This window comes from Agelaius tricolor, unplaced genomic scaffold (assembly GCF_023055355.1).
Source record: "Agelaius tricolor isolate 1412-34295 unplaced genomic scaffold, bAgeTri1.0.p SCAF_8, whole genome shotgun sequence".
NCBI lineage: Eukaryota > Metazoa > Chordata > Aves > Passeriformes > Icteridae > Agelaius > Agelaius tricolor.
Window position 1 is genome coordinate 27738789 of NW_027269268.1, and position 21620 is coordinate 27760408.

Here is a 21620-nt window from a genome sequence, read left to right on the forward strand (position 1 = left end):
TGAGGGTAAATATGACTAACAGGTGCTTTTTTCTTGGCTTGGAGCTCTGAGTCACTGCAGTCTCTGTTTAAGAATGAATTAATGTGGTTATACTCTACAGAAGTTTGTAGTTGAACTACCATGCTAAATACATACTAATGACAATGTAGGCTGCAGTATATAGAAATGTATTTATCTGTTAGGCAGAGAAGGAAGGAAGGCTATGGGTGTTTGAAAAGCTTGGTGGCAGACAGTTCTGCAGTCACTGGGTCAGCTGGTGGTTTATTAGATCACTCTTAAATGCTTAACCTAAGCTGACTTACCTTGTGTGATGTACAGTATTTGTCTTTCCTCAGTTTGTGTCAAGAAGAGAGCCAGGGTCGGTGCATGCAGGTCTCTTGTGGTCTCTGGTTCCTTGGGGACCAAACAAATTGCACTGGGATGCAACAAAGAAACCATTTAATTAGCAAGGAGCAAAACCACACCTGAAAAGATGCGGTGTGTGGGGAGATTCTTGCTCTTATGCTTCTTTATGTTCTGTCGTACTTGATCAAGGCCAGGTTGGATGGGGCTGTGAGCAATCTGGTCTAGTAGGAGGTGCCTGTGGCAGGGGGGGTGGAACTGAGAGATCTTTAAGGTTCCTTCCAATCCAAGCCATTCTGTGTTTCTGTGATTGCTTCAGCTTTCTTCTACTGAAAATGGTGATTGGTCTAGTTGTAATAAACTTGTAATAAATTCTTGCTCTTCTGAGTTTAAAGTTTTTCTGTCATCTTTAGTGTGTTGTCTGTAAGGAGAGGATTTAAGAGGCTTTGGATCATACTTCTGTCTTATCAAGGGTCCTCTAACAGCTTTTCTGTTATTCTGCAGCAAGCAGCTGCAGATAGAGTTTTGTGTTCTTTTTATTGCACAGGTTACTAGTGCCAACATATTTTCATTTCTAGAGCATGGGAGAGACTGAAATACATCCCCTTAGGTAATGCAGCAGCTTCATTTACAATTTAGTTTAAGAATATTTCTTTTACTTGGAAGTGATTGTAATCTTAATGATAAGAGACTATTTTGCTTGCTTCAAAACTAGCCTTAAGTTACAAAATCAAGCACAGATTTCTTTGATATCAGTTTATTCAGGTATTTATCTTAGACTTTCTGGTTTAGATCTCATTAATTGCTATCCAGATTACATGGTACTCTCCACAGCCACATGGAGAGGTGCACTGAGAGGTACAAAGAGAGTGGGTTTAGAGCAGATATTAGGAAAAAAGTCTTTCCTGTGAAAGCAGTGAGACACTGGAACAGGATGTCCAGGGAAGTTGTGGACACCCCATCCCTGGAGGTATTCAAGGCCAAGTTGGATGTAGTTCCAGGCAACCTGGTCTAGTGGAAAGTGCCCCTGCCCATGGCAGGGGGGCTGGAACTAGGTGGTCTTCAAGGTCCCCTTTCAATCCAAACCGTTCCATAAGACTGTGATTGCTCTGCAAAGTTCTTGGGCATAAGTGGGGGCTTTGAGTGAAATGGATCTCTGTCGGCCTTCTTTAGCACACTGTGACTGTTGAACTACAGATGGGACCAGGGGTGGTGTGACAGGACCAGGAATGGCAGGATGGGATGTGTAAAAGCTGAGTGAGAGTTGTATCTCAAGCAATCAGGAAGGAGATTGGTAGGTTTAAGAGCTGGTTCAATATTCCCCAAGCACTGAGTGCTAGGGAAGATGAGGACATTAGGACTGCTATTTTTTACAGTAATTTGTTCTGAGGCACTCAGTGTCTTTATTTTTACTTGCTTTCAGTCAGGCAGAGTCTAGTTGTGAAACTGCTTGTCATTTCGAGGAGTACTGCACCTCTCCTCAGAAGGCATCTTGTAACATAGGTAAGGTACAGGCCACATTCTATCTGTCATTCCTTGTACTCTGAAATCTCCCTGAAGGTGAGAGAGTGAAGCTTGCAAGTTTTGGGTGACCAATGGCAGCATTTTTATGAGACTGAATCTAGCACAAGCACTCTGGCCAGCTCTCTGGTTAGTATCTGCTTTCAGTGGAGGTATCTGAACTTCCCAAAGTAAAGGGACTTGCTCAGTCTGAACCAGAAGTACATGAATGTCACAATTGCATTTGTAGAAGATCCAGACTCCAAGAGAGACATATCCAGCAGTAAGTTCTGGCAGACTAGTGTCATTGGAAGATGGAGTGAGGAGCAGGGACAGGGGGTAAAGCAGTGCAAGTTGAAAGAGCAGTTGTGGCAGGATTGCATTACTTTGCATGAGTTTTTAATGATACATACACAGCAAGGCCAAAGAGGATGACAGAAGTATCCTTAGCTCCCCTTGCAAGTGAGAGATAATGTCACAACAGAACAATTTCATTTAAATGGGATGCTTAGATGGGTATCATAGTGACATCCAAATTTGGGCATGTCTTTAAACAAGATATTCTGCAAGTAAACAGCTCAAACTCAGGATTGATTATGTTCCTTCTGTTAGATAAACAACCTGGGAATCAGGTTGTTATTTCGACTGAAAAAAGTATTGTTCCTTCTTCCATGGGGCTTGTTATCTGAGGGCTTCCACAACTTAATAGCAGTTCCTGTGCCTTGTGAATGACCTTGTGAAGTGCTGGCTGCAGAGCATGGCAGTATGCAGCACTAGCCTGAAGTCACTGTCCTAGATAAATGCTTGTGCTGTGACAAAGTAGATGACATCCAAGAGGACAGGAAGAGCTAGTGGGTCTTTTTGCCCAGGGAACTTTTGGAGCAATCATTTGAAAAATGAAATAAAGTTGGTGAATTAAGCCTTATCTTCCACACTGTCTTTCTTGACCTCACAGGTTCAAACACCAGCAGAGATGGCCTTAGATGTTAGTGAATATTGTTAATTTTTAGACTCATTACTAGATAACAAGAGGTTGTTTTTATCTATTAATAGGAATCTGTGATACAGAGGCTCATGTGGATTAATGCAATTGGAACTTGAATGCTAAATTCTGTCAAACTCCTTCATTACAGCAGAACATTGAGCTGTTACCAAATTCACATCTCTACAAATGGTTCCTCTCCTTTACTATGTACCCTTCTTATTTTTGGACATGCCGCTTTTCCACAAGCAATGCTTTCCTATCTCAGAAATGTCAGCTATGAAATAGAATAAACTTGTTGATCTTACTCCCCACTAAATTGTTTTGCCTTGGCTAGCACAGGTAATTTGGGGTCTCAAAAGTGCTGCTACTTTACCATTCTCTCAGTGGTCTGAGTCAATATTAATGGCTGTGGTCTGCTGATATCCACTGAAAGCTCAGTAAGTTCTGTACTGCAGAAGTTATATTTACTAGTGGTTGTCCTGTTCTGCCTTATCACATAGGACATAAGGAGTGAGTGGGAAAGGGATTTCTCTCAGTGCTGATGACTAGCAGCTCTATTACAGGTATCTATTCCTGGCAAAACTGTTTCCTCTCCAAGAGCTACTTGGGATCTAAAAGAAAAATAACAAGTTGGATAAAGGATAGTGCAGGGCAATGAGTAGTGTATCACGTGTCAATCAGCTTGATAGATGCTGTGAAATCTAGGAAACAGGTTGAAGGAGGAAGTTGCTCTGCTTTTCTTTTAATTAAATTTCAAAAAAAGAAGAAATAAAATCCCACCCACAATCTTTTATTTGCCACCTCAGATATAAGTGGGAGTACAGAACACATCGGTATAAAAGTACTGCTCAATACTCATTTCTCCAAAGCTGCTTGTGGCTCTTGCACCTCATTCACACTTCAGTGTTATGTATTTTTTAGTGAGTAGAACATTTATATATATTTTTTATATCTTGATATTTATATATATTTTAATATATCTTTATATTTTTATATATTTTTAATATATGTGTAAATATGCATATAGTGTAATGCTTGATTGTTTATATAATCAAATTTTTTTTTGTTTGGACTTTGTGATTCATAAGTGGTTTCTGACCAAGTTTGTGCTGAAGACTCCAAAAAATAACAGATGTGGTTGTTGTCTTGTAGGGTTAGATGGCTTGCTCTTCAGAGAAGCCATCACTACAGTGTGTTTGTGGTTCAAAGCTGTATAGTCGTGGTAGTTCTATGTACCAAAATTTATTCCAGGATGGTAGATATGAATTGATCTTGTTTAAGTTTGTTCTGTTTCCCCTAGGATATTTAAGGGGACAGAAATCTACCATGGAGAGGTAGCACTTACTGTGTAATGGACTTTTGTATTGTCAGTATATGTCCAAATTGAGGGTGACCGTGAACATAAAAATATAACTTACAGAATTCTATTTTCCTGAAACTGCTGGTGGCAAACGCCATCAACAGCATGGTTTCTCACTTGGGTTGCACAAAGCATGCAATGGAGGGACTTAGCAATCTCTTAGTTTTACAAACATGCATTTTTAAACTTCAAAAGTTTTGTCTAACTTGGTGTCAAATTGTACTTATCTCTGTGTTTCTGGAGTTCTCATAAATGATCTATTCTAATTTTCCACAAGATTTAAAAGTCGTAGGAGCTACTGAGCATGTAAGTAGCATTCCATTACTCTGAAATGCACTGAGAGGAGTCATAGCAGGATAGAGGCTGTTTTGCCCAGGCACTGGGAGAGCAAATGGCCCTTTCAAGCCAGATGGCTTGAATGTCATTGCTCATATCTGACGTAGGAACTCTCACAGTCCAACTTCAGCCTCAATTTGAGTCAGCAGGGTCGTCTTGTGACAAAATTGTTTGATGGAAAATTTAGCAAAATATGATTTAGAAGCAATGCTGCATGTGGAGCTTAAAACAGATTGCTTTGTGCAAAAAGTTGTAGTTTTGTTTGGGTTTTTTTAAGTGACAGCAGAAGTGCTGTTGATCTTTATCCTTGTTTTTCCATTTGTGTGTGCTTTTGGTCTGCAGGACCAGCTGTAGTGGGTGTAATTTCTGCTTGCTTGAATGGAGGCCACCATGTTAGGGGTGGGAGGTGTGAAGTCTTATGGGATGGAAGCCTTTGAGAGTCAGACAACTGTGTTGAGGAAATCATCGCTTATTTTATTTATTCTGAAGCAAATCAACTTTTCTAAAATCAATTTTTTTTTTCAGACATTATTTAATAGAGCGTTTTAGGGAGTTGCCAGTCTTGAACTAGTTACTGAAGAAAAGCAGATCATGCAACTTTCACATTGGCAGTTTTATTGCCAGCTACAGCTCCAGCCCCCCACCAGATGACTGATCTTGCAGCCTTATTAAGACCTCTCACGGTCTTTCCTTTTACTTTGTATAATTTATAGGCATGTTTTCAAAGGGAAACAGTTATGTTTTCTGTACCTTCAACTGCATTCCTGTCTTCTGCAATAAGGCACCCAATTTGTAAAGTAAAATGACAATGAATAGCCCCTTTTATTATTTCCAAGTAGGATAGTGACTTTATTTATATCACATCACTGTTTCAGAAACACCCATTGCAGTTACTCATACATATTACCCTAAGGAGTGAAAAAAACATTTAAAAAATAAAGAAGCATGCACCAAAGCGGATCTAGGAAGCTGGCAGGGAATCCTAAGTCCAACCCTATGGGAAAAAATAATGGTCTGTGGAAAAAGCTTTTTTCTGTATTATGTGTCCTTTTTATAAAGATGTAATGAGGTTTTGTTGGTTTTGGTATTTGTCGTCAGATGTGAGAGAATTCGTAGGTTTTGCTTCTCTCCCCTTATTTTTGGACAACCTAGAAGAGCTGTATTCAGATGCATGTTCTGCTCACTTCTTCTGAGCTCTCCCTTCACTTTGCTGTTACTATCTCCTTCAAAGCTTTTAAAATAATTTTCAGACCTTTTTTTTTTTTTTGCCACTTTAGGAAGGTTGTTGTGCTTTATCTTTTTTTTATACACATGCCTTCTGGTTTAGCTGTTATTGTATGAGTACTTTTGCCTGAGCCAAACTTGTAATCAGTGAGAAACAGTGATTAATTTTTTATTTTTTTTAATATACCATTAATTTTTTTTCCTTTAAAAGGGGGTGTGGGTCATAATTCATAAAAGAGAGAGGAAGCCCTAGAAGCTCCTGACTCTAAGGCATTGTGGCTTTTATGGTGACTGAAGTAGTTCTCTGATTGTGGTTTGACTTTGCTTTTTTTCCAGACAGTATTTGGAAAATCCTTGTCTCATTTATCTGTGAAGAAATGACCATGCACCTAAGCACTGCTAGTTTCTCTTCTGTTTTTTTTTAATGTCCTTAAAATCCTGAGATTAAGTTCATTTTTTTCATAGCATCCTATATGATTGCTGTGTTTTAGATTTGTGTAGGGAGGAAGGAGTGAGCAGTGTCATGCTGAGCTGCATGCAGGGGTTAACCCACAACAAATGCTTTCTATCTGATTTGTCCTCTGAGCATAGATATTGGAGGAATGGGGTCAATGAGTGTGCCTGTGTATTTAATTTCCTTGTTTTATGAAATATTTTTCCATGCCAGCAAATATGGGATATATTTAGTGCGTAGAAGGGAACTACAGATAAATGCATTATAATGCAAATTGTGCATAGCAGTGGAGGCTATGCATAGCATGAGGCTAAATGTAATCCTAATAAATGTTAGGATCCTAATGTTATCCTAATAAAGGATAAGTCAGTTCTGACAGCAGCAAAACAAATTTCTTTCAGAAGTGTTATGCTTCAGTCAAAGAATTGGCAAAGTCGAAGCTCATTACTGTTTTATAGGTAATGGAAGTGTAATGAAAGGTTATTTAATTCCACACAAACCAGGGGAATAAGAAATTCCTGTCTGATTGAGACTGATGATCCAGGGTGGTTGACTGAGTGTGGCAGTGTGTAAACCTGGCTACTTTCTATGCTGCCTTCCCTTTGGACTCTTCCAGCATCTACAGCTGTTTAATTCAAATTTTCAGAGGGTTTCTCACAACCCTTTTACAGTCCCCCTATGGACCTGTCATCCATCACAGTAAACAGTGACTTTCCACTGGGTTTTTCCATGACTTTCATGATATTTTAAACTTCAGTTCTATACCCCTCAGCCATTGCATCTCCAAACTGCAGGATCTTGGAGATGAAAGATGAGCGGCCTTTCTGGTCTTTCATCTCAAGATAGCTTTCTGCCTTCTCCTTGATTTTGCTTACCCTACTCTGCACTTTCTCTGACTCCTTTTGAGATGTGGAGACCAGAACTATATATTACTGAATACGTGAATGCATCAAATTTTATGTAGTCAAAATTATGCTGTCTTTAAGCATCCTTCCTGATGATGCTGCCTGTTTTGTTGGCTTTTATAGCTGCCTCCGCACTCAGAGCAGGAATTAGATGTGAGCTGAGAGCTCAGCAGTGTTCTGACAGTCTAGTGGCAAAGCCTTCCTTTTGATTTCTAGGGTAAGTGTGAGATGATGCTCTCTTCAAAAGTCCTCTCAGGGCTTTATTTAGATCCATGACAGCCTTCGACTTTCTTGCAAAATATGCCTTTTCACATGCCCTTAAACTTCCCTTTTCCAACACTGACTTTTGAGTTCCTGAAAAAATGATGATGGAAGAACAGAATAATCTAACACTTCTGCATGTTGTATGTCCTTCCTGTTTAAACTATAACAAACAGAGAACTCAGAAAGTTTCTTGAATAAACTCCTTATTTTGAATTGGAGCCAGTCTGACTCCCACTGTTACCATGTTAACCTAGAAATATTGTATACTGTGTTTTTCTTAATTTCTGCAGGTTTTTTACGTGGAATGATGTAAGGAAAATAGTGTGACGCAGTAGGAAGTATTATGTGGTTTAATTGAAGATGGACATGAGTCAGCATTGTACCCAAGTTGCAGTAAAGGCAGAGTGCATAATGGGTGAATGCCCTAGAAAGAGCTTGGCTGTTAGGAGCTCTGTGTGCTTTTTCCTCCCACACTACCCCAGCACAGGAGAGATGTTTTCACAGATGCAGAGGACCTAGCAAAGACCTGCTAGGGAGGCTGGGTTTGGCTGGGAAATGAGTCTAATGGGGAATCTAATTGCATCTTTTCACCCTAAAAAAATGAAGTTGCAGAGCAAATGGAAATAAAATCTTCTGAGTGGTGCAGACTGAGAGGACAAGATGCAATATGAGAAACTTCTACTGAGGTATGAGGGAAAAAGCTTTCACTGGGTCAAGCAATTGGAACAGGTTGTCCTGAGAAACTGGACAAAGGGGTGTGACTGGACAAGCCTCTGAGAAACCCCACCTCACTGTGAACCTGCCTTCAGCAGGTTTGAATGGGTGACATCCTTCTGATCTCAAAACTTTATTTGATTCTGAGACATTGCTAAAATGTGTGTTGTTTTCTGCAGATTTCTGAATGATCTAGCATTTGTCCTGCTTACAAATAAACAATTTTGGCAGGATATCTGAAGCTTCAGCAATATTTCCCTGTCATACTCTTGGACAGTAGTATTGGAAAAAGTTGTGACTGTGTGTTTTGGAGTGCTTTCATGGGTGGTGCTGTTGTGTTCTGGAGACTTCACACTCAGACACATCAAAGCCTTTCTGTCTCGCGTCTTCCAAAATCACCCACCCTTGTTCTAACCCCACCAGCCTCACTGATCACTGAAAATGCTGAGCAGTTTTCAAAATGCCAGCCCTGCTTCTCAGTGAGAACTGCAAATCTCTTGGTGTGGAGAGAGGGAGGAGTGCAGTAAAATTGTTTTAAACAAGGATGCAGGAGATGCCAATGGCCATGGCAGTTCTCTTCAGCGCCAGCACTGCCTCCCCAGGCAGGACTGCCTGTGTCCGTGCAGCTGATCTCATTTCTGCCTGCTGTCTCCAGTGCCATCAGTGTCACCTCCCAGCTGTAAAAAAGCTGTTGCAGCAGAGGGAGGAGCTTGGTGAGAGTGAGCTGGAGGGACAGGGAGTGTGTGTGGAGGGCAGGGATGGTGTGTGGCTTGTGGCTGCCACAGATGAGTGTGCCACGTTACTTGTGGTTACAGCTCTCTCTCCCAGCTGAGGCTGATTTCTAGCCAGCTGCTTTCTTCTGAGGTTTCTGGTAACCACTGGGACCCTGCAGAGGTCTGAGGCAGAGCAGCCTCAGAAACACCCCCTGTCCAGCAGTGGGACCAAGGATGCCATGCTGTGGACTGTGGCACTGTTTGCCTCCGTGTCACCTTCTCCTTCATAAAATGTTTTGTCAGTGCCTCCTGCACATCAGTTTGAACTACAGCTCAAACTACATTCAGGTGAATGTGTCCTGCATGGCTATTTGGTCTTTGGGAGTTTTTTGGGCACTTGGCCATTTCCAGGACCAGCTCACCAAGGTAAGTGTGGACAACAGCTGGTGATGTTCTCCAGCAGTCAGTAGCTTTAGTAAAATGTGTTCATTGAACCCCTCAACAGACTTCTCCATGCTTGCTCAATATATATTTAGTACCAACTCTTAGTGCATTAAGCTACTGGATATAAATAAATAAAGGATCATCAATTGATATGGTCTGCTGTGTCTCTGTGTGTGTATATAGGATGACAAAGAAGCCAACAGACCCCTGCCAAACAAAGGAGACCATGGACTAGGAAATGAGAAATTCAAACCTGTGGTACCTTGGCCTCATGTTGAAGGTGTGGAAGTGGACTTGGAATCCATTCGAAGGAAAAATAAGGCCAAAAATGAACTAAATCAGCATGGTGTTGATAACAAGCAGCAAAACATCCTCCAGAGGCAGTATCTCACATTCAAACCTCAGACATTTGCGTACCCAGACCCTGTGTTACGACCTGGAGTCCTTGGTAATTTTGAACCCAAAGAGCCTGAGCCTCATGGAGTTGTTGGTGGCCCTGGAGAGGAGGCGAAGCCATATGTCTTAGGACCAGACTACAAAGAATCTGTTCAAGCCAGCATTAAGGAGTTTGGCTTTAATATGGTGGCAAGTGATATGATCTCGCTAGACCGGAGCGTTAATGACCTGCGTCAAGAAGAGTAAGCAAACCTTTTGTTTTCTTTTGGTTCTGTGCTGTACTATACCACATTTCCATATATTCTTCTTAATGCTGTTGCAATGATTCCTTCCATGAATACTTAAACTGTAGTGATTTATCTCTGGAGTCATCTATTCTAGTGTCAAATTGCATGTATTTCCATGCTCCGAGTCTAGCCATAGTCTTCATCGTAATATCTTTTCTTAGTCCATAACTTCTTAAGATTTGCCTTCAGGAAGGATTATCTTTATTAGACATCTCTCTGCTAGTTAGTTTATTCAGTTTTGATTTACCCTGATGCCTTTAAAATGGAGCATAAATAGAGAACAGAAAGAAATACTGTTCTCTTTAAAACACTGCCTATTTACCTGCAGTAAAAGAAGTATGGTCCTGCCCTGGTGATGGTTGGAGTTGTCTTCCAACAGTTTCTCACAGCATTTGCTCTAAAGAGGAAATCAGTCTTAGGAAAAACATTTATTTACTTGCTGAAAGGGTGTCTAATTTGTTGTGGGGAAAATTCTGGAAAGTTACTAACATTTGCTCAAGAGTACTAACAGGTCTACACAGTCTATTCTGACTTTTGATATTTGTTGAAGGCAATTTTGCTCTCAGGTTAATCTGCATTTGGTATAATTTTCCTTGTTAAATATCAGGGATGGGTTTCTGAGCAAACTGATTTAATGGCAGGGTATTTTTTAGTCTGTCTTTGGTTGGGGTTTTGTGGGCAGTGTATGAAGTTGGATATGATGTTAAGTACTTTGGAGTTTTCACTTCCCCCTCATCCCCAGCAATGGAGCTATGCTGATCCCTGGACTGGGTACCAGTCTCTGGGCTGTATGTTTCCAGCTGTGGTAAATAATCTGTTGGTGGTTCATTGACTGGTTACTGGGGTCTGCTCTGGGATTTATGGTGGGTCTTGTTTTCTTTTTGCAAGGTAGGAGAGCACTGGCCAGCTGTGGGTCTGACTCATACCCATGCACATGCAGCTGCTTGAATTTGCTATGTGGTGTGCACTCCCTGAAAGCAAATGAAGCACATGAGCACAGCATTTCCCTTTACTTTGTGCTGTGTTCCTCAGGTGACTGACTAAAGGTTTCCACTTCCTGGCAGTCAGAGGAGAGGACCATGCCTGTGTGCTGTTGGTGGCAAGGAAATGCCAGCTGTCCTGGGGTTCACTTTGCATTTCTTTCTTTGCTGTGCTCACAAGTTGGTACTTCGTACTAAAGAGATTTTTCTGAAAGGGAAGGAATGCTCTGGGTAACCTGTGTAGGTCAGCATTTTCTTTTTGGGAGGTTATTCCTTAGACACTGCTGCTCCTGCTGAAGCATTTCTTCCCTCTGTAAGGACAGCAACTCAGAGGTGGCAACGTGACACATGCAGGTGGGACTGGGCTGGCTCTGCCCTGGTGAATTCTGGCAGCGGAACTCAAGTACTCCTTCCCCTTCATTTTTAGGTGAAGGGCATCAGACAGCCTGTGGTATCTGTCAAATAGTTCCACACCTGTAGGTTCCTGAAGTATTTTTTATGTGATCTCAGAATTTGTCATCTGTTCTGAAGGACATTAATAAATAGATGTTCCCAAAAATGATTAAATACTTTGAGGTAGAGGAGGGACAGCCATGACATGATGAATTTTAGAAACTGTTTCCTTCAAGCACAGTTGTAGATAAGCCTTTGTGAGGTTAAATCCACCAGCTCAAATCAGTTAGGTTTTAGCATTTAATGATTTCATGTTCTAAGCAAGCAAACAAAACAGCATAAAAAAGCAACGTGAACAAAAGGTATTTTTCAGACAACATTATATCCCTTACTTTATTTATTGAATGCTTGGGATGCTTGCAATTACCTAAGTAGGTTGAAGGTTTATAGCTTCTGTGTGTCTCCTGGGAACAGGAGAGAGGGGAAGCAATGTGAGATTGGCTGATACTGCTCTATGCTTTCAGGCTCCTGCATGCTCACTTTCCTGCTCTCCCCAATACCAGAGAGAAATGCAGCAAAAGGTAGCAGATTACCTATTGGATGCACCATTTATTTTCCTCCCACTGATCTATTTAAAAAGACTTTTGTGGCTGGTAAGGCCACTCAACATTTACTTGAATCCTGCCAAAGAGCAATATAGTAATTTTTTGTTGTTGCTGTTAATAGTAAGTTGGCATTGTTAATTGAGGAAGATCTTTCTGGTAAAGACTGAATTATTGGTTTATAGGTAGGTAGAGCTCCTTTCAGCCCTCTATTTCTTCAAACATCAGGATTTTGAAGCGTTACCCAGTGCAGTCAGGTTTGTTCAGTGAAGTATGCCAAATGCTTTCCCAGGCTGTGCTAGCAAGAGTGAAATTGTGCTGCAAGAACTGTTTCTCTCAGCTTAAAAGCCATATAGCCTCAGGGCTTGTCCCTGCTGGAGGGAGAAGAGGGAAGACATGCCAATAAAGGGAGATTCAATTCTGCTATGCTTGGATTTGACTTTGTAGTCTGACATGTTGCCAGGATGATTTGCCAGCTGCCTTTATTGATTCAGGAGGAACTTTGCTGGTGATTCTGGGCAGTCTCAGCTGCTGTAAAAAGCCTTAATTCTTGCTGTGTCCCGTAGGGAGAAATAACACTGGATGGTGTGTTCAAGTTTTTTGTCAGGTACATCAGACTATTTCCATTTTGCCAGTACCACATACTCTTGGCTTAGGGATTTTAACCAATATATTTCAGTGTTGATGCCCAGCACTTGTGTTGACATAGAACAAGTCATAAGTTTGGTTAAAAAAAACCAAGAATGTATGGGGATATGTAAAAGTCAGTGCACAAAATTTAGAAGATGGCTCATCTCACTGCAGTCTTTCAGCACTCTGCAAGAGGGCTGGGAGGAACTTAAAATGGATTAGTTGAGAAATACCTGTTTTCCACCTTATTTCTAGCAGCAAAGAAGTAGAGCAGGCTTAGCAGGCCCTGTCTAAACCTCTGCACAGTAGCTGGAAGAAACTTTTTTCTTTAAACTTGGTGATTTTTACCTTTTTCGGATCTATTTTAGTCATCCTGATAGGTGGCAGACCCCTTAGAGCAGTCATTTATATTGGATTTTGCACATTATCCCTACTTCCTAGCAGACCTGCAATAAAATAATTGTTAGCTTTTGGGAAGAAGGATATTAATTTAATTGCTCCCTGCTTTTTGTATTTAGGAGTCTGCACAGAGGTAGAGCTGAAGTAAAAATAGAGTGATAAATTTTCTGGATTATCTTGGATCCAACATAAATACACCATGCTAAGGAAATGCTAAGAGACCTAGGTTTGAGGGTGAATACTGTCAGGTAACAAGGTGTGTCCTCTCAAAAAAAAATAAACCCAAGAGATAACTGTGGAGTATTGCTGCTAAGAATAACAAGAATTGAGTTGTTTACCCAGTATAATGACCCTTCTCCCCAGAGTATTTTAAAATAAAATTTAATTTTTAAAAATTCATTTGTACTGGGTTTGAACAGTGATTGTTTCTCCTGACAACTTTAGCTCTGGCCAAAAACATATGCTGGTGAGAAAACATACAAGAATGGATAAGCGTCATTCCTGGCAACCACTGGGGCACTGGAGCCAAAAATTGCAGCAGGGTTGTCATGCTTCAGAGACCTCTTTCTGTGCACAGACTTGTCTTTTGAATGCATTTATAGTCTTGAAATTAATGACATCCTGAGTCAGTGACTGCAGAATGTGGTGCTTGTTTTAACCTCTTCTCCCGGATACAGATACTGTTATGTGCCTCTGGGACTCTGCTGCCCTGTGACATGGGAATATCAGAGATATCTCCATGAAGTTCCTATAGAAATGTTTCATGTTCCATCCTTATTATTCCTGCTATTTCATTTCCCTTTTCATTACCTCTGAGCTAAAATTCTGACAGACCTCTCCACATTTGACTCCAAGATTTTTTTAACTTTTTTTCCCCAGTGGTAATGCAGAGTTTAGGATCTGTCACTGAGTCTATGCACTGAGTGGTCTAATACTCCATATACAATCATTTCCACTTGCACTGAGCTCTCCTGCTGGCTCATTTCCTTGATAGCATTCTTGAATTATTCTGCAGCTGTTTATAGCCATTTTAATTGCAACTACCAAGAACTTTCCTATTGTTCAGCAATGACCTGGAAGAAGAGGTGGACTGCTTAGCTCCCAGCACAGTTATGCTGCTAAAGTCACAAACTTGCTTACAATTTCAGCAATTACTACCTTAAGAGATCTGCCATAGTTTGATGAAAAACTGTTCCTGTAAAGAAAACAAAGAACTTCATCAAATGCTTTGGAAATTCAGTTACTGTATTAATAGCCTCACTCGTGTCCACAAAAATTTTGATTTCTTCAAAAGATGGTAATATTTTTCCACAAAAGCTGTGTCTATGGTTTACTAATTTTGTTATTTATTACTAGCTTCTATTCAGTACAGAAGTCAGACTTAGTGGTCTGCAATTCTTTAGAATCCCAGAGTCCTTTGATAAAAATTGGTGTTGTGTGTTCCTCTGTTTAAGACTGGAGTCAGCAGTACAATACAAGAGTTTGTTAATTCATGATACATTGTTTAGGAAATACTGGGTTTATTTTAAAAAAGGCAGTAAGGCAGCATGGCAGAAAATTCCAGTAGAAGCTATCGTGCAGATTATCTGAAGGTAGGACTATTTAGTAAGAAGTGTCACTGTGTACTTGCCCTTTATTTTCTTCTATTCTAAGGGTATCTGGCATTGGGCACTGCTGGGAGTTCAGTGGAAATACTTTATTTAGATTTCCTGCTTCTGAAGTGGTCTCTTTTCATTTTGGTCATGTATCAGCCCAACAGGCTTTCTGGCAGGCATCCTACTTCTGGTGTTTGAAAAAAATATTTCAATAGCAGCTTTCATACTTCAGTAAGCTATTTCTCCAGCTTGGGTTTTGGGGGATTTGGTGGTTTTTTGGGTTTTTTTACTCTACCTCTTTATTTACATGCACTTAGCTTGAGTTAATGCTCATTTCTGTTTCTCTTGTTTGTACACCATCCTGTGCATTTAGAGAATGTATGTCTTACTGCTAACAGTATCTAGTTTTTAGTCATGCTGGCTCTCCCTTCTTTACAGTTCCCCTTTTCAAACGGAGATGTCTCCTGCCTGTGTCTTCTGTCCTGTCAGGTGCTCTGGTTCTTCCATACACATCATGATTCTTCCATACACAGGTGCTGAGTGAGTCTTGGACATCCAGTACTTCTGTGTGGTTCTATTGATGGCTTCCCCTTGTCCTCATGCTAAACAATCCCTGTCATGTCCAGACTCTAGTAAACTGGCTCTGATTTATTCTGGCAGAAAGCAGTCCTTCATGGATTAGAGTTAGCTAAAGTTAATCAGTTCCAAAAACTTCACCCGGTGCTAATGAATTCCAAGTCATCATTTGCTGGATCCTGCTTCTTGAAGGTGGGCAAGAATTTGTTTTGGTCAGTCCTCAGGAGCCACTGTCAAGCACCAGGACCTGGTAAATATGGAAGGGCATGATCTCACAATGACATCACAAACTTCTTCAATGCCCTCTGGTGCCATCCATCCAGTCCCATAGACTTGGGCTCTGTGTATCCCACTTGCTGTGATATGTCCAGGGAAGTGTCCCTGACTCACCTCTGTGGTGGATATTCTTTCTCTTCTGCAGGCTGCCCCTTAGACTCAGGGACTTGGGAGGTGACAGCAAACCTTGCAAGTAAACAATCAAGGAAATCAGATGTTGAGTGTCTCAGTCTTTTATGTGTCTTTTGACACAAAATTTCATCTCTTTTATAGTTAAGCTCTTGTTTTCTTTAGTCTTTCTGTAGCCTACAAGCTCTTCTCATTGCCCTTTCCGTCTTATGGATTTCAACTCTACAAAGCTTTGCCTTTAATGCTGTCTTCATGGGCTCAGGCAATATTTCTGTACTCCTTCTAGGTAGCCAGTCCATGCCTCTACCTGCCCTAGTCTATCTTCTGGAGTTCTTGGTGCAGCCAGGAGGGTTTTCTGCCATGCCTGTTTGACTTACTGCATGTGGGAATGGATGGCTCCCGTGTTTTGGGGAGGTTATCCTCAAAGATGCCACTCCTGTGCCCTTTTTGACAAAGTTGTAGCAGCCAAAATCATTAACTTCTTATGGCAGATATAAGGAGACATGGAAGAATCAAAAGGGGAGAGAAAGCTGCCTGATGGTCAAAGCCACTGATGACCACAGATGCAGAGCTCTGAGAAGAGGCTGTTTAAGTGTATGGCTCACAGGAGCTGCACCTGGTTACACAAGACCAAAGCAGTGCAAGATGTTCCAAGGAATCTGTATTCAGTATTTCTAAAAAATACTTATCTAGGATGCATTAGTTGCAGTATCCTCGTTTTGTACTTCTAGCTCAAAAGCACTAAGAATCAATGTAGGTTTTCCTTTTTGAAGTCCACTTTCACAGTAGAACACTCCAGTCCACACCTGCCATTTCCATTCGTGTATTTTGGTGGGTTGGAGACATGCTTATTGCACTTTTGAAGTCAAGAGGCATTTTCTTACACTATATTTTAAGTGATGCACTGTGAAACTCCCTATTTCTCCTATTAACAAACTTGCACTACTGTAGAGCCCTTAAGCCAGGGATGTTTGTAGTGCTGATCAGATTTCATGCCAGGGTAATTAACTGTGCAGGCTGAAAGAAAGGATTAGAGCTCAACATGCTTTGCTCAGACTTGATATGCTGTTGTTATCCAGTCCTTGGAAGACTTGCTTACAAAGTATTCTTACTGACCCAGAAGGTTTTAGTCTTATGACTTTATTTAAGCTAGAATTTTTTTGACAGCTTCTTTTGACAAGTGCTGAAGGAATTTTATCTGGAATAGTTTGACTGGGAGAGGAAACATTAATGTTTATGGCATGAGACAAAATAATCTTCTTCTAGTTTTTTTTTTTTCAGTATGACAATAAATAGCTGCTGTCTACTCATCAGAGTGAGCTAGAATTTCAGCTGCATCACCCACACACATCTGTCAGTATGATTGTGGCAGAATAAATATTTTTAAGTGTTTTTTCCTTCAGTGGATTATCCAGTTTGAGTTTTCCTTTATAAGGACATTGTTGCTGTTACAGGGCATAGCCCCTGGGCCATACAAATTTGTACTTGAGTAATTGGATCTGTTGCCACAGGTCACCTTTGACTTCAAACAGAACAACTGGCAATGAGCTTTTGTTGAAAAATCTGAAAAGGTAACTCTTTGTTGCTCAAGTACAATGTTGTGTGCATACAGAAAGGTATTTTTGGACAACTGTTTTTGCATCTCATTTTATAAAGCAAAAGGGAATGAGAATTGGCTTGTTTTTTAAAATCACACATGTAGTTTTGAAGGGTGTCTGTTTTATTTTTCAATTATTTTTAACATAAAAAAGAGGAAATTCTTGCCAAAAATAGACTTATAACTTTAGTAAGAATACATACATGCAGAGCTGTGTGATAGCAAGGCAGAGCTGTTAGTAAAGGTATTTTTTCTATCATAGTTTGATAGTGCCAACTTGGACCCTTTTTATGGTCCAAATATTGAATTGTTAGTGTTAGACTGGAGTAAAAAAAAACAAACAAACAAACAAAAAAAACCACCAAAATCTTTAGCTTTAACTGATTACTTGTAATGAAGTAAGGCAGATGAGTCTTAGCTCCTCATTAGAAATGGACAGTCTTATTACTCTGGGCAAATAACATGAATAATAACATGAATTTAATATGTTCTCCTACAGTAAGGAGTTACTTGTCCAGTCAGTCTTGTTGTAGCTAAGAAGATTGAATACAAAGGCTCTGGAGTGGAGCCTGCTTTCTTCAGGAATGTGATTAGTTCCTTAATTATAGCACTTTGCAAATGACATATTTGATACTGTTACAAGAAAAAGGATTTCAGTAATTACTTTTGGTATCTATATCATTGGAAACGAAACATTAGGGACTTGGTTTAATTTCACATGGTACCCTGGGAAAAATCTTTTATTCCAATGCCACATAATACACTTGAACTGTTCTGTAACAAAGAAAACTAGTTCTATAATGTGCACATAAATTTTTGTGCACCTCAGTGAGAGCTGGAGTCAAGAATCAGGTGAATTATAGTGGTCACACTAAATCAGGAAGGCTAGCTTTCCACTGCAGATTATCAGCTGCCTTACTGCTGGCAGGACTCCTGGAGGGAGGAAAAAAATGGTGTTTAAATTGTAATTAGGCATGTATTGTGAGAGCATCTCATGTGGTCAGGAAAGATTTAAATTCCAGGCATTCGCCTTAAAGCAAAACCTGGCATTTTCTGTTAACATTTCAGGTCCCAGTAATGAAAACTACAGAGAAAATGGCTCCTTTGTCTCTTTAGTGTTGGCTGCTAGCTCTTGAAATGTTAAGTTTAGAGGGAGAAATAATTCACCCAAAGAGTACAAAGAGGTTGACAGAGGCACCAGGTGTGTTATCTGTAGCTGGATTTGCTTACCTCTCTGTGTGTGCATCTGAAATGAGATGACCAAGCTCTGAACATGACCTCTTACTCAACAAAAACATATATATAGCACAGCACCTGGAGCATATTTAAATTCTGAGTTAAACCTTGACTTCGGTGGAAGGGCAGAGGAGAGTGAGAGCGATTTCCTGCAGCTGTTTGTGTAACCCTCCAGGTGCCAACCTGGAGGAATTCTGGGGCACATGGAGGATTCATTTTGTCAAGTGAGTTGTAACCTGAATGTGAAACTGAAAAATGAAATGCACTTCTTATGCTCTGTCTTGTTCCTGTTAACCAGACTGTACTGTGCTAGAGCATTGAAATAAATATGTATGATACAAGTTATAATGCAGTCCAGATGAGCATGGGTAGGAACTTCAAGGTTCAATATCTGATGAGCAAGGCATGGTGGAAATGCAGCATTTCTATGAGACTGAGCTCACTGCCTCAAGTTCCATTCTAGCTGTTTATTACATTGGGTAAAGCCTGTAAAACTTTGATAAATCCAAAATTAGGCACAGCCTCCCTGTGATACCCACAGTGTGTCACCAGACTTCAGAAGGCCTCAAGAGCTGTGAGGTCGTCTTCTCTTTAAACCAAAACAGGAAAGCAGTGGGCTTTTGCTCCATCTCCTTCTCTGGGAGTTTCCCCTTCCCTAAGGAAAAGATTTTATTTTAGCCACCTAGGTACCCCAACTTTCCTGCACTGTGTTGTTATCGCTTCAGTTTTTCAATGTTGGGTAAGTGATAGTATGGGCAAGAATCTTGTGATTAGAAAAATTGCAAGTATTATTCCTTTCATTCTCTTGTTACCCCTACTGTTGGGTTTCTATGCAAACCTTGTCCTGGATTTGGATCATGATGCTTTCAGAGGTACAGTAGATACAGCTTTTGAATCCAAGGGCACTAATAATAAAATGTAGTCACATAGCCTCACAAGTTACTTCAGGAATGGAAATGGGCAAAACTTGTAGCTATTCTAAAAATAGAAAATGCTGTTTCAGTACAGGTTTAAGCTGTTTGGTAGTGTGTAATAAAGGTTTTGCTGCGGTCTGCTGAAGGGAAAAAAATTATTCAGCTGATCAATCTGTCTTTCTTGCATTGTCTGTTTACTTCTCTTCCAGAAGCCCTGTTTTGTAAGTCCACTGCTATAATCTCATTTTGATGTTGCTGATGCACAAAAATGCCCCACAAGGCTTCATAGGTAGCAAATCCACTATTAGCGTTAGATTTACTTTGTTGTATCCTAACAAAGAAGTTCTGTGATCTGTTTCTGTCTGTCCTGTCTACTCTAGACTTAGGCAATGATCCCTCTGACTTGCAGGTGTTAAGCAGCCAGTCTCAGCTATGACCTTGGGGATGTCAACCATACAGATGAGCAAACAGTTGAGGGTGTTTTGTGAAAAAAATTCCCATCCATCTTCCTAGGGGTTAGATTCAGTTCACTGCAGTAGTCATAATAAATTGGTGATTTAAAATAGCAAGGAGCCCTGAATTCAGTATTAAAAGTATGTAAACATCACGCTGTCAGCTGGATGCCTGTCTCCTTGTAAGATAAGAATGGGACTTACTAGAAAAGGAAACTGAAAATGAAAGCAGATCTCCTAACTTATTTTTGGGATTTGCTTCTGCTGGACTCTTTCAAAGAGTTGAGAAAAATGCATGTTCTATAAAGCAATTATAATAGGGGATAATATAACTATGAATTTACTTGAAACATGAAATAAAATTTAAAATACAATTTTAAATTGTGAACAGTTCTATATTAATGGAGAAGACAAATTCAATTTTTTATGTTGGTTACAATTTCAGGATAAATAAAAAATTGAGACCTTCAGCTTGTACTGATTCAGGTCCTTCATCTTGCAGCAGCTGATTAGCTTCTCAGGAGCTTCTTTGGCTACTGGAGTGATTTCAGGAATGTGATGGCAGCTGCCTGCCCTCTTGGAGGAATCTGTGCTGGTATGTTTTTCTCTTAGCACACAAGTACAGTGCTTTAAAATCCAGAGGGTACTGATGAGTCCTTGGTACCTGCAGGTGCAAGTTAGAGAGCTGACAGGAAGAAAATAGTATCAGGATGGAGAGTCATGATACACAGTCATGATACTCTTACTTCTGAAGCTTAGGTGTTGATATACTGGCACAGTCAGGAGTTCAGCATGGCAGGAGAAACTCTTCTGTTGGCTCAAGATCTTAAATTCCCCTCTAAGTGTCTATCTGATTGGGCTCACCCTTAAATGGCTCTCGAGGTGCTCTCCTTTTTCAGCTGCTGCATTTTTGTGGGTGGTTCGATTACTCTTCCAGGAAAAGCAGACTCCACTTCTGGCTTTTTTTAAGCCTGAGCCAATTTGAGTCTATATCTGCATCTTCAGTGGTAGCTAACAGGGAGCCTGTATGGCCATGCCAGCCTTGGACCATGTACCCACAGTCACGACTGTGGGGCCCCAGGACATCCTGAGAGCAAGCCAGGGAATGGAGTACAAAGCTGTAAGAGCAGAAGTTCCTCAAGCCAAGGAGCACTCCAGCCCAGATGCTCAGCTTCTTGCACAGAGCATCTCCTGTGAAAGCACTCCTCTCTGCCCTGGCTGGTGCAGTTTGTGACTGAGGGATGAGGGATCTTGGTGTGGCACAGGCTCCAGCAGAGCTGTTCCCTCCAGGGGTGTGGAGAGGGAATAGAACTAATTCACATCCTAAGTATGCAGGCTAATAGACAGAAAAAACATTACTCACCGTGTCTCAATTAGATCACAGCTGTGCCTTCTGAAGGGTTTCATCTTGCTTCACTGGTGAGTCAGTCCTGTTTTTCCCCAGCACTGCAAGCGCTGATTGCAGAATGGAAACTTTTTATTCATGGACTGCTCTGAAGGTGTTGTTTCCTTTCACCCATGAGTTCCCCAAGGAAAGGGCACACAAACAGAGCAGCTCTTCCCTGCAGCACTGCCCAGGGAAGCCCTTTGTATATCTGTGCGTGCTTGTTCCTCTTTCCCCATGCACAAACTCTTGACAGTGCTCAGGAAAGGTGATGTGAAGTGTCTAGAGGCAAGCCTGGCTTAAGGATGCTGCCTTGTCATTCCTGCATGTCTGCTGCAATGTGCCATCCTCTCAGCTCCATCAATAAAAATTCAAAATACTTTTTTTAAGTGATTTTTTTTTCACTAATTTGGTTCCCAGTGTGTTGCCACAGCTGGCCTTCAAGCTATACCTAAAGGAGCACTGTGCTAGTGTGTGGGCAGGGGATGAAGCACCCAGGGGATGAAGCTGGAGGCTGAAACATTTAAATCCTC

General features: G+C 40.8%; 1 protein-coding gene across 3 annotated transcripts in view; it reads left to right on the forward strand.

Annotated features, from left to right (window-relative positions):
• GALNT7 (polypeptide N-acetylgalactosaminyltransferase 7) overlaps window positions 1-21620 on the forward strand; it is a 70872-nt gene that overhangs the window by 21520 nt on the left and 27732 nt on the right. For 2 of the 3 annotated variants that reach the window (XM_071432074.1, XM_071432075.1), the window contains exon 2: window positions 9425-9879. In XM_071432074.1, the coding sequence (XP_071288175.1) occupies window positions 9425-9879 (455 nt within the window). Of the gene's footprint in view, window positions 1-3720; window positions 3748-9424; window positions 9880-21620 lie in introns of those variants that run through there. The other variant, XM_071432076.1, reaches the window with a different exon arrangement.